Source organism: Micropterus dolomieu, linkage group LG16 (assembly GCF_021292245.1).
Source record: "Micropterus dolomieu isolate WLL.071019.BEF.003 ecotype Adirondacks linkage group LG16, ASM2129224v1, whole genome shotgun sequence".
Lineage (NCBI taxonomy): Eukaryota > Metazoa > Chordata > Actinopteri > Centrarchiformes > Centrarchidae > Micropterus > Micropterus dolomieu.
The window spans coordinates 7,464,396-7,478,009 of NC_060165.1; the positions used below are offsets into that span (position 1 = coordinate 7,464,396).

The 13,614-nt window shown below is 39.5% G+C and overlaps 1 protein-coding gene across 2 annotated transcripts in view; it reads right to left on the reverse strand.

Moving 5' to 3' along the window:
• Positions 1–625: 625 nt before the first annotated feature.
• mapk11 (mitogen-activated protein kinase 11) overlaps positions 626–13,614 on the reverse strand; it is a 14,512-nt gene continuing 1,523 nt past the window's right edge. Inside the window, exons 1-12 of one of the 2 annotated variants that reach the window (XM_046071763.1) lie at positions 13,444–13,517; positions 6,835–6,964; positions 6,670–6,728; positions 6,329–6,440; positions 5,683–5,712; positions 5,180–5,227; positions 4,989–5,103; positions 4,807–4,878; positions 4,303–4,382; positions 3,873–3,951; positions 3,510–3,683; positions 626–3,285 (exon numbers count right to left, since the gene is read on the reverse strand). In XM_046071763.1, the coding sequence (XP_045927719.1) occupies positions 3,212–3,285; positions 3,510–3,683; positions 3,873–3,951; positions 4,303–4,382; positions 4,807–4,878; positions 4,989–5,103; positions 5,180–5,227; positions 5,683–5,712; positions 6,329–6,440; positions 6,670–6,728; positions 6,835–6,849 (858 nt within the window). In that variant the 5' untranslated portion in view covers positions 6,850–6,964; positions 13,444–13,517 and the 3' untranslated portion in view covers positions 626–3,211. Of the gene's footprint in view, positions 3,286–3,509; positions 3,684–3,872; positions 3,952–4,302; positions 4,383–4,806; positions 4,879–4,988; positions 5,104–5,179; positions 5,228–5,682; positions 5,713–6,328; positions 6,441–6,669; positions 6,729–6,834; positions 6,965–13,443; positions 13,518–13,614 lie in introns of those variants that run through there. The other variant, XM_046071762.1, reaches the window with a different exon arrangement.

Genomic DNA, 13,614 nt, shown 5'->3' on the forward strand with positions numbered 1-13,614 from the left:
AGCTTAATATATATATATATAATATACGCTACTTTACTAGAATAGCTATACTATTCTATTTTAATCTATACTATAGACCTACTATACTAAACTATACAATAATATGTTATACTATAGTATATTATAATGTACTATACTATAGTATATTATAATGTATATTATAATGTTACTATACTATTATGTCTTATTCTTTTATATACTATACTAGACTATATTTTACTATACTATTCTAGGAGGTGCTTAATTGATCTCACCATCTCTTGAAAACTATTTCTTTATGAAACTGGCTTCAAGTAAATGCTCCGTATTTGTATAGCACCTTTCTATTTTTTTACACTACATCTGCATTCACCATTCACACACATTCATTCACTGAGTTTAAGTGCTCAAACTGAAATTAACATTCACACACATTCATACACTGCTGGAACAGCCACCAGAGGCAAGGTTCAGTATTTTGCCCTAGGATACTTTGACATGCAGCCTGGAGGAGCCGGGGATTGAACCGGCGACAGACAATTCCTTGGAACAAGGGAGTCTTGGCTAAAAAACATTTGCAAACCAAAAGTATGTGGACAGGGTTGTCTGCATACTTTTGACCATGAGAATATGACAAGAAACATACTGACAGACAGAAATGATGGTGTTTATTCTGACGAAGCCAAGACTTGCCAAATCATGTTACCTGTTGATGATGAGTGAGTAAACCATCTGAAATATTTGAAAATTGCAAGTTGACATTCAGTTTAGTGATTTGAAACGCATGGCTACTGCTGTATCACATGCCACCATATACTCAAAAGACACTTACTTACTAAATACATACATACAGTATACATATACATTCGATTTTCAGTTTGCTATTCATATCCACCACATATACAGTGTCCACATAAGCACAAAAGACTTTAACATTCAGAGCTCTAACACGCTTTGACTGAAATAGACGGTTTTGATTCATTTGGACTGTAAATTCAACCTTTTGCATCCAGTGTAAATGGACAATGTGCACAAAAGGCTACATGTAGCACTCCAGTGCAAATCCTTACAGTAGTTTTCTTTTCTTGTGCTCCTCAAAAATGATTCCTCAATGGTAAACTGATATTTTAGTTGTGCTACTAATGTTTCTTTGAGGTAGAAATAATCTCATTGGTTGAGTTAAACTGGGTTATGAACCACAGTTTAGTTTGCAAGACCATGAAGGAACCAACCAATATAGGTTTAACAACTGATTTTAACCCAAGTTAAAATCTAGCTAGGTTGAAACCAGACCTATCTTGTATCGCTTTAGCTAACTAAAAGAGCTACCAATGCTGCTACTTGGCATTAGAAGGTCAGTTAGATTAAGTAACCTAAAAAAATGAGTATTCGCTTTACACTTCTCTTATCTAACTTGTACGCAGACAGTAGGCTATACAGATCAAGTTTAAGAATACATGTGCAGCAGTCAGGTATAAAATAGATTTATGTCTGCTCCTGGTTTATGAGCCTTTTTTCCCCACAATTTCAACTGACATAATTTAATGAACCCACCACTCTTTTTCTATTGTTTATGTATATGGAGGTATATCCCATTAAAATTATCATACAGTTATCTGACTACCCACGATGCATTAAATGACTGACTGTAGTTTTTTCCTTTAGTATCAGAGTACAATACTTAGTATCAGTACTTTCCTCTTTTACCTCTTGACACTTTCACTGACTTTCAGTACTAAGCTGGAAACACTGTGGTTTGACACAACAAGATTATTTCTACCTCAGCAAGAAGTTTGTAGAGTAGACTAAAACTCCAATCTGCTGCAAGACGAATGATGCAATGTCAGTGAGGAAGTCAGCCATTTTATGTAGTAATCAGCAAAATGCGTTCCTTAAGATCATTATGGGTATAATAATGTTGCAATAAGCTATGAATTGCTGTATTACTGAAATACCCACAATGGAGGTAAAGAACATCCCCACTGCTTTTGTACTATGGTCACTATTGAATGTAAACAATCTGGATTATTTTCTTCATAACACCCTGGCATCATGAATCTGACAAGAAGATGAGGAAACATGAAAAATGCCTAATTAGCTCCCCGGTTTCCACATGCAGCCAAATATAGTTGCTTTATGGAAATCATCAGCCCAGAGTGTTTGACTAGTCATTGTTTGGAAGGAGCTAGTTACCCACCTTCTGGAAACTGTTTCTAACTGTTTTACAAAATGCTTGTGATCTTAATCATTGTAAACACAAACCAGGGCTGTTAAAGACACAGCATGGAAAGTATGGAAACCTGATGGAGCGCTGTCAAACGCTACAGGTGATCAGAAATCAGCCATCAGCAGAAACTGTATATGAGAAGCGAGGTCACACTGTAAACACAGACCTGCAGCACAGTCACTCTGTTCCAGCTTTGGCATACCTTGCTAATTAATAGCACAGTAGGTGTTTACTATTCTCTAAGCAAGAGAGGATGACTTTCATCTGAGGGAGAACAGTAATTTTTGTTAGAATTCTTTTTACGGTGCAGAAATTCTAAAGATAAAACGGGTTGAAAGTTGGTCACATTTCTTAGAAATGCCTATCTCTGACCCTCAGGCTGGTTTTACAGCAGTGTGGCAGATGCAATAAGCAGTCTTAATGGTTATAATACAGCACCAGTGATTTTCTGTAATAATAAAACGCACAAAAATCATGCAGTCGTATGCAGACGAATTGCTAAGCTGCTCTGCGACATGACACGTGTTATTGCTGCAAGCCTTTAAACATGAATTCCATATATGAAAGCAGCGACTGCTTATGGCATTTGCCATGATGAGAAACCAGACAGCACTCTGTCCGTTGCTTTGGAACTCCTAGTGTGCGACTTTTTTGGCCTTCATTACCTATCAGTTCACTTCCGTAAAGATGCTCCCTCGTATGAATGTCCTATGCTGATCCCTAGCCATATTTAATGGTTCCTCATTTTGCTCTTGCTGATCTAAAACATAAGAGGAAGCAACTTTCTGGACTTAAATGTCCCCAGTAATTGCAATGTGTGCATCTGATCCAGTGGAGACCGTCCTGCCCTGCTGCTCAAATAAACTCATGACAGGCAATTAAATACAGTCACACTGAGCAGAGGCAATGTAGAGTTTTCTACAGTCGGCTTGCCACAGTCCTTCTCCCACTCGGTGAGTGTGTGGTCCTTCTTCAAGTAAAGGTTGAGGCAGAGCAGAAAGAGGCTTACTGCTCTGCCTGAAGGCTATCAGTCTTGCTGCCGGATGCTTTGAAGCTGTTCACCTCTTCGAATACCAACTCTAGAAACATAAATGAGAGGGAAATAAGAGAAAAGGTGATAGGAGTGCTGGTTAAGATTGGAGCCATGTAAAGAGGGGGTGAACACCCATTAACTTTCAAGTTCACAACATTGGGTAAGTTACAGTAATATAAATCATGTTCTGTTTTTGTGGTTGTCTTCCATCAAGGACACTAGTGGAAATAAGTGTTTTATTGTGTTATCCACTGTTAGATCAAGCATTACCTTTCCATTCTTCTAGTGTTCGGTCTTTACTCTCCAGCGTTTGATCGTAAGGCGGGGCCTCTGGCTCGTCATCTGGATCATGGTACTGTGAGAAGTAAGGGTGGGACAGAGCCTCACTGGCCGAGATCCTTCCATCGCAGTCCAGAACCAGCATGCGTTTCAATAGATCGACAGCTAACAGAGGCCGAAACAGACAGAGGCGAGAGAGGGCTTGGGTAAAAAGTTTAAGCCCGAAGGGCCACAACTGTGTAACTGAATTTCTAATTTGCAATATCAGGAGAGCAACTTGATCTTTAGCAGCCTCTCAAAGCTTTTCAATTTAATTTAAGAAGATGATAATGCAATCTGCCATGCATCACTCACCTAGTGGATTTGCTCCTCTAAAGATCTTTTCCAGGTCCTGTTGGGGCATGAAGGGCAGAGACTGGATATACTTCTGCGCCTGCAAATGGACACCACCGTTTAACTCGTGGCGTGTGACAATGTGAATCATTTGTTAAACCTTGTGCAGACTACACGATTTTCAGTGTTGGCCAATGGCCGTGCCATTCACACTACACAAATTGAAGTCTTGAAGTTGTTGTGATAGTTAGTGATCAGTCACCCCGATACTCACACATATTGACAATTGAATCAATACCCATGTCAGTGGAAAGAGTAATCAATTAGAACAGGTTGCCTGCTTCAGTGAAAGCAACATTATAATGTGTGCATAACAAATTCTTTATCACATTCTTGTTTAATCAAAATCGCACTCCCCAATCGTCCCTCTATTCGTTCTTCCCTCTCTCACATGTTCAGAGCAGATCTTCTTTAACAGCTCGGGTGACGGAGTCCCTACCACCTCCATGATTCTCTTCAGCTGGTCAATATCTTAATGCAGGAGGAGTTAAGGGCTGTTAGGATTTGTGAAAAGTCATCAACCTGCAGGATTAGACTTTTTTGTCACTTTGTTACATAGGAAATCAACTAAGACAGAAACTCGGCTTGCTGAGCACTGCTGAAAGTCAACAGTTCTTTTCTAGACCAACAACACACAAAGATCAATACATCCAATTAGTTTTAGTTCTGCTGTTAGACACTGAATTCAACAAGATAACTAGATAATTCAGCCTTTTGTGATCACTTCTATTCATTCCCCACTTCTCTCTGCTGACGCACCGTCCCTTCAGAAAGGCCTGGGATTGTAATGCAAATCCACAAGAGGTCTGCGTCCACAGGTCACTTTAAAAAGGTAATGGAAGAGGGAAAAAAGCTGCAAATTGCTTAGGACTCTTGCCATGCTGATTAAGGATACAGTCAGTCCCAGGAAAAAGGACTTTCCCCTTCAGCAGCTCTCCCATAATGCATCCCACTGACCAAATATCAACTGAAAACAGAAACACCAGAAGTTTAATCATTCAACTAATATTTAATGAGTTTAGTTCTAAACATAATAGACTTGTAAATGTAAATGTCTCTTATTTGATGTCATCTTACCATTCTGATTGTAGTGCATCCAATTTAGCATGATCTCCGGCGCTCGATACCAGCGAGTCGCCACGTACCCTGTCATCTCGTCGTCTGTCTGTCTGGCCAATCCAAAGTCCAGGATCTGTCAGACGGGAAGTTTTTTAATTGATAGGAGTTTGTAGGTTGGAGTTCAGGTTTAAACTGAAGGTCAGTCTTACCCTCAGCTCGCAGTCCTCATTTACGGCCACATTACTTGGCTTGAGGTCCTGGGGAAGATAGAAAAGCAGACAAAGGAGGAGAGAAACATGAATAAAATGAAGATGTATCTGCAGAGAGAAGAAGAAGAACTAGATTTCACCCAAATGTAACAACTTGGGAGAACCATAAAAACAATTTGAAACAGCATACACCACTCAGCTTCTGTTTTTTTATCCATTTTTACCATTTTCACTGCATTTATACAGAGAATACTCATAAAGATTTATCTCAAGACCAATCAAAATACAGGTATTAATTGGTGACATGTAGGATATTACACTATTGGGTACTCAGTGCAAACGTCACATATATTCAATGAAGAGTCTGAACAAGCTTATGTAGCGTGGAATATGATGTATGATGAGAGATTAAAAGATTTTTATATTTGTTTTAAACTTAGCAATTGCTGTTTTCTCAAACTTGATTATGAAAATGACAAGAAGGGCAAAGAGAAGGCACTCACTCTGTGGATCAATCCCGCTGAATGAATGTACTGCTCGACAGGCGGTGGGGTGGGGCAGGAGAGGGGAGAGAGAGGACATAAAGGGAGACAGGGGTCAACAGTGCAGTTCAACACATTAGCCCCTGCCTAAAGGGAGACTGCTTTTGTCCGTCCCATGGTAACTGGGAAGGCCATGCCGGTTGCTGGACTGATTCAGTGTGTAAGCTTTGGACAGAATTCACAAAGAATAACAGAATGTCAATATAAATATAGGGAGTGCTTGTGCAACATAGACTGTGTTTTCAAATTCTGACAGAACGATTGCTGACAGGTTGTCCTCACTTTAGGCATGGTATCCCACAGTGACATAAGTATTTAGCTCAAAGTAATGGATACATGGTTGAATTAGTCTAAATGGTGTCTAAATGGTTTAAATGACAAACTTCTGAAGGCATACTAGATCACAGCAATCTAAACTTTGACAGTTCAATTGTGTGAACAAATAAATTCACAACATAAACACATTTGGAACATGGCGGGTAGAGTCAATAAAGGGGTACTTGAGTTCATTTAACAGGGCTGTGGGGGTAGGACACATCAGACACAAAAAGGGTTGGAAAACAACTTGTATACCATACAGCAGGTGTATCGTGATGCAGTAAATTACCTTGAGGCCGCGGAGAAGCTGGTAAATTAAGAACTGCACATGCTCGTCTGACAATCTCTGAAATTTAACGATGTTATTGAGGTCTGCACCCATTAGGTTAGTCACCAGGTAGCTGGAAAAGACGAGAGTGTATGGGTGAATAGGGGGTGGGGGAGTTTCTTTTAGAGGGGAACATAGTGATGCTGCCATGGCAACTGTCAGACATCTCTACAAGCCTATAATCCCCTAGGATCGCCCCCACCAACACCACCCCGCCCTCTAATAACAGAATCATTGCATTTTTGGTGAGAAGTGGCCAGCTGCGTAGCTTGTAGTAAACATCAAGGGATGAAAAGATTTACAGTTCATTGAAGTCCTCTAATGTTGCGGCAGGTGTGAAGACATCCAGAAGCCCTATTACCTGCAACGACAGAGACAGAGACAAGCAGAGCTGATCAATAACAGAGCAAAAACATGCAGAGAGCTGCGTCTGTCTATCTCTTGGTATTTCCATACAGAGCACTAACATTCTCATGTTTCATGTGCTTGAGCAGCCTGAGTTCCCGGTACGAGCGGCGGCTGTGGATCAGAGACTGAAAAGGCCTGGACAGTTTCTTAACCGCAACCTTCTGTCGTAAGACAACATCATATGCCGAACTGGAGAGAGAGAACAGGGAGAAATACATGTTAAAAACTAGTCTGAATGTACTCTAACATGCTTAAATTGTTGTTTACTACATCCAAAACATTGACATTTTGGGAAAAGCTCTTATTAGCTTAGCTCACTGGAAACAGGGAGAAACAGCTAGCCTGTCTGCTTTGTTTAATCTCTACAAAAACATTTTAAAAACGATTATTTGTAGGGTTATCTTCCTCTGTTTTTGTTGCTTTTGGACAGAGCTAGGCTAGCTGTTTCCTGTCATCATGCTAAGATAAGCTAAGCTAAGTCCAGCATTGTCTCCCAATAAAAAAAACGGCAAATTGATGTTTTCACAAACGACATATCAAGTGTTAGTTAATTAGTGGTAGGTGGATTTTGTTACTTTTGGACAGGGCAAGCTAGTTTTTCCTTTGTCCACTCTTTTTCCTATTCCCTATTATTCCCAAAATGGCAAGCTATTTTTAAAACCTGATATCATATTTGATGATGCTGAGAGTATGTCTGTAAATTAGCACTAAATGACTGTGAGTGGAGAAAGAGAGACAGACTGAAAGAGACTAATGCAGAGAGATGAGGAAAGGGTAAAAGAGGATGTGGTGGAACAAGAGAAGTGAGGATGTCAGATATTGTAAAAGGGCCGTGGTTTATTTCATCTGCCTCTTTTAAAATGTAAATGTCATTGCACATATCAAACGCTGAGACCCGCTGCTGCTCGCTGCTCATATCACTGTTCATGTCGCTGCCTTTGTGGTGTGATGTCTTTTCAGTCTGCCAGCTTTTTAACACTCACAGTAATAAAATAATACAGCTATCAGAGAGCAGAACAGACAAACAGGAAGGAAACATGGTTGAGAAATGCTGCGCAGCACTGCAGAAACAGAGCAAGAAGTGAAACACTGGAAAAAATGGGACATTTTCAATAGACATCATTTCGAAAGGAGATTTATACTGTATATATATACATGTAGCACTGGCCCAGTGTGTTGAATAAAACTCTTTATAGCATTATATATACCACTGATTGACCACTGATTTTCTTTTCTTCCTTTTCTTACACTTTAAGTTCTTCTGAATGTTTGAATTTCTCCGTAATAAGGAGTACTTTTGGTAAACCGTAACCCGCCATCTTTTATTTAACAGAGTACCTTGACTGACAGCTTTATACAGAACAATGTGACCTTTAGTGTTCAGCTGTCAGTTTTAGATGAGAGTGGAGAAAGCTGTCACAAAATAATATGGCGAGAGCCACATCTGCTTACCCACCTTGTCAAGCTGCACAACACTCTGATCTGTTTTATTCTATGGTGGGTGCTATAACTGTCTCTTCAACAATGTACTTCTTCCCTAGTAAAATTCAGTGACAGTGCTACAGTAGAAAACTCTAAGAAGCCATCAAGCTACCAATAAAAATCATCTTGACATAAATGTAAACCTTTGAGAAAAAACAGCAATGGCTACATCAAAACTACATAGTAACCCAATATAGTGAGCAATCTACTCCTCCAAAAGACACAGTTTTGCATGTAGATTAAATAGTTTGACATTGTGGGGAATACGCTTTTTCACTTTCTTCCCAGAAGTTAGATGAGATGCCACTCTCACATCTGGGAGAATATTTATCTTATCTTAGCATAAATACTGGAAACAGGGGGAAACCTGGCTCTATAGTTGAATTCGTACAAAAACCCATAGTGTGAAAAAAACATGTTGTGGTTTCACAAGTGGGTTATGTGCCAGACAATTTTTTGTACCTTTGGGCAGAGTTAGACTAGCTGTTTACCTGTATCCAGTATTTTTGTTAACCTAAGCCAGTGGTTCTGAATGTGGGGTGCAGCAAAAAGGGGAATAATTCATTTTCACCATTATTCCATTCATAAGTAACACAATGACAGAACGTATGAATATTTTGGTCCTAGGTTTCATACACTCTATGTTAGAAAACATCTAAGGGAGACAGGGGTCAACATTTAAGATTGCCGACCCTGGGCCACAATCTTATCAAATGGCGGTCCATGGTCTAATTTGTGTCAGTTTAGGGGTCCCTGATGTGAAAAGGTTTGGGACACACTGACCTAAGCCAATCTCTCCTGGTGGTATCTTAATATTTAGAATACAGATATGAGAGTGGTATCAATCTCTCTTCATCTAACTCATAGCAATAAAGCAAATATGCATCTTTCCCACAATGTCAAATTATTCTTTTTTAATTTACAGCATATTTTTCATCTCAATCTGAGCATGTACCCCATGCAATATAAAAGGGCCCCATGCAAGACCAGAAACACAACCTTGGCATGATGCAACCATGATGCTTAACAGACAGTTTCAGCTCTGACTGTACTTTAAAGATCCTTTTTTTCTCAAAAATGAATTCAAACTATCCATGTGGGCCATTTGTAACCTCTAACAACCTGCAAAAATTCCATTAACAGCAGGTACAGGTACAGATATGGTCACCTTAAGAGAGACAGAGTAGATGTGCACAACACATGATGCGTGTCTCCTGTTTTTTCCACCGTATGAAACTCACTGTAAATATTACTATATCATTTCATGGTGACCTATGATGCCTACATGCATGAGTAAACTACACTCTTGCATGGTTGAGTGCATCCATGTGGCTCTCTGTCTTGTAATCACCTGCTGCCGGTCCGGATGCTCCCACCAGGCTTCAGCCAGGACAGCAGCCAGTCTCCTCCCTCTCTGACATGAACCAAGCCTCACTGCCTCACACATACCTTCCTCTCTGCCATCTTCCATACATGGGTCTGACTGCACTGCTGTCAGCACACACAGCCCTGCCAAGGCATTGATTTCTCTGTTCTTCTTTTGTCTCTGTTTTTTTTTTCTCTTAATGCACCTTTGGTTTCACAAAGGAAGAGGGGGAAGGGGCAGCTAATATTCAATGTGAGATGATTCAAATACACTGTTAATCTACCAAGGAAAACTGATTTTATGCACCTTTGCTGATCTTGTCAGAACTTTAATGTTATTCATTCTGAGTTAATCTAGAGGAAATATATATGATTTGCATATATTTGAAATTGGGGGTAGGGTACTGACTCTTGCAAATACAGAGAAAACTAATATTTGTTTTACAGATTTTTGTCTACGGGGTGTGTTTCTTGCATACACTGCACCGAATTTTATGCATTCCTTTGCAATAATTTTGACATTTTGGGCTTATTCGATTCCTTGCCAAGACTTAGATGAAAAGATACCACTCACATGTCTGTAAGCTAGATTAGCTTAAAGACTGGAAAAAGGGGAAAACTAGCATAGCTCTGTCGAAGGTAGCAATATCAAACTATTTCTTAAAGCATTATACCCCCAAATATGCAAACACACCCTCACTCGCACATACACATATACTATTACTATAGCATGTATCTGCATCTTTTTAATCGCACTGCATTCATATGATAACCACCATCTACCCACAAAAGATCAGCAACAAATCAGAACCCCAATCTCGTTTTCTTGTATTTCCAATCAACAATCCGACAAGCGGAGACATAACAATTTTGACAGGAGAAAATGTAGCAGTCATGTTTAATTCATAGTTATCCAAATGAGGCTTCTTGCCAAAGTTCTGGTTTACTGAACAGATGTTACATATGCTGACATGAGATGAAAGCAGCCTTGATCAGCTTATTGAATATTCTCTCTTGATATTCAGTCCCGGCCAGTCCAAACTCTGCCCATTTTTTTTTGTCTCAAGAAGCAGAAGCAGAAAGGAGAATATTCAATGGGATTATGGTTTGATGGCAGGAAACTGAGAAGACAATGAGTCCGGATTAGGCTAGGGATAACTTTCTGCCAGATGACTTATCAAAATTCAAGAGGCGCAGCATGTTAAATTATTAAATCAGCTTTGTATTTATGATGCTTCACTCTTTTGTCTTTGTGCTTCGCAGCTAAAAAAAATCTCCCCATAATCATTTCTTCCTGGCTAATACACTCCCTTACACCTCCTGTGCCATTCTCTTTCTAAACTCTATTCCTGTGTCTTCCGGTTCCCCGACTGCCATGGGTGATGGGGTTGTAAGTTCTTCAGCTCTAGCTTTAATGGATTACATGATCTTGTCGGATCCTTGACCCCAGGCCTGCAGTCTCAAGAGGATTTACAGAGAGAACAAGCCTCTATTTGAGATAAATGATGAGCCGTTTTACTGTGCATCTCAAAAGGTAGTCTGTGGGACTAACCTAACCCCCCATCAACAGATACACACATATATGTCATACTATGAACCCCCATCCCCCAGCTGGTTTCTAATCAGGTCTTGCCACGAGAAAGCCACTGACAATGGCTGGAGATCAACATTAACAATGCAGGGCAATGCTGGGTGGTGTGTGAAGGAATGCCCTTTGTGTGTGTATAATTTAAGAAAGAGTTTAAGTAAGATCTAGGCATTTCACCAGTGCCAACATTCACATTTGTACTGTCCATATGATGCCTTGTGAAATATACCAGCTCAGAATGTGCAGAGCATAAGACAGGAGGAGAAAAACACCTGCTAATCCCCTAATCTTAGTTTGTCACTTTAAATTCTTCTGATAATTTCAAACAAACCAGACACATAAAACCTCCTTTAAGGAAGAAAAATGTCTTCCAGACACCAAGGGTTTAGAGCGGTGATTCCCAAACAGGGGACTTGTACCTTAGGGGGTATGTGGAAAGATTGTGGAGTAGCTTTATTAATTTGAAGGAAGAAAAAATTGAAACTAAAATTGTATTTTTAAAAATCCACATATTGAGTCTGCTGTTGAAACTGAAACAGCCACAAGTAATAGATAAACAATAGAAATAGTTACTAAAAGTCACTGATAAATGGTTGAAACACCCAGCTTTTGCCACTCTATGTGGTAGTAGTGCAAATGCAAACTTGACAAAACCAACCAAGATTTTGACAATTCAATAGTATTAAAACATATTGTAACAATGCAAACTTTTATATAATTAACAGTGTAAAGAAACAAAATAAATTCATTAGCAAAACATATTTGCAGCATGATGAGTGGTGTTGATGGAGAGGTAATGATGGAAAGCTCATAAACTGTTGTTGGGTTGTAATGCCCAACGCTAATTGGTCATCAGAGGGGGATAAAGAGACTGCAGTCACAAATCTTACCCTGACTTCACGCTCAGATAAATAGTCCTATTCATAATTATTATATTATTATGAAATCAAAGAAATTCTAAAACACATTTTTCAGAGTAATAGATGCACATGAACTCTGAACTCTTTGGCATTGATGTTTCCATGTTTACAGAAATTGACCGAACGTTTAGAGGTCATGACTAACAAATATGAATGCCACATTGCTTAGGACAACATTTTTCTGTCAACAAAGACAAACTCTGATAACACTGAACGGATGCTTTGATAAAAGTACATGTGCATTTATACAATAGCTTGGGTGTCCTAAATGTGAGTCAAACCATAATCTTGTGAGTTTCATGCTCCAAAACAGTGCATATAATCTTCCTGAGAGTGAATGAAACAGCTGAAAGCAAAGTGATGATCCATCTCTCTACATTTTTACTCTTGTGCTATTCTGAGCAGCACTTTAAAGCTGCAATACTGGCTACATGTTTATGCACAAATCACTCCTGTGGGAGCCTGAATCATAAATTGGAGCTCCAACAGAGAAACACATCCCATCTCCTTAATCTAACACAACATCAATTAATTAATTAATTAATTAATATCTGACTTGACAGAAAGTCAGCTGTCAGAATAAAGCCTCCTTTCTGACAATGCAAGCAATGCCAATGAGGGGTGTGGCTAAACAGGCCAACATCTGAGTTCCTTATCATTTTCTTGCTAGAATGTGATCTGACAAACTACACTGCACAATTCTTGAATTCATGATGATATCTGAGGAACATGGTAGGAGACCTCTCCTACATTAATTCAGCCTATGAGTTCAAATTATACTGTATGTGTCAGTTAGGGATACTTCTTTGCTTAGAGAAAGCCCAAACAAAAACTGATGATCTTTTGAAACTTAACAGCCAATTCCAGACTGCCCTCTAAACAGCAAAGAGTGAGTGCTCTATCTGGAGAAATTTGGACTCACCGACATTAAATCTTCTGCCTCCCTCAGTCTTTTGGTACAAAGCTTCACAGAATTGCAGGATTTCAGAACATACAGTGTTGCAAAACTGGCCCACAAGTTAAAATTTTCCTAATTGTAGTCTGGAAAGACTCACTGGGCTTATGCTTGAATCCGGGGAGTCGGTGGGCGAAGACTGACTTTACTGGGCAGGTGACAGGATACGCTTTTAACCAGTTTTCACAAAGGGGCTTTTCCAACTGGAAGACAATTTAATAGCAAAGATTCTTCTTTTTACATCTCGAAAGCTTCTTTTAAATAGTTTGGGAGTGCCTCTGCTTAGTTCAGTGTTCGGCACAGCTGCCAGGATCAATCAATTCACTCTGTGGAAGAGTACTTTAGGCTTAACAATTACCTCTCACTGCCATCATAGAGCTGCCAGCATGCAAGGTTGCGTAGAAAAGCTTTGACATCTTATTTGTGTCTTGAAAATGTGATGATCCCACTATAGGATCAGTCACACAAACACTTCTGTCCACATATCCTTAAGCATCAGCCTGCTATTAAAGCTTAATTAATATTGACT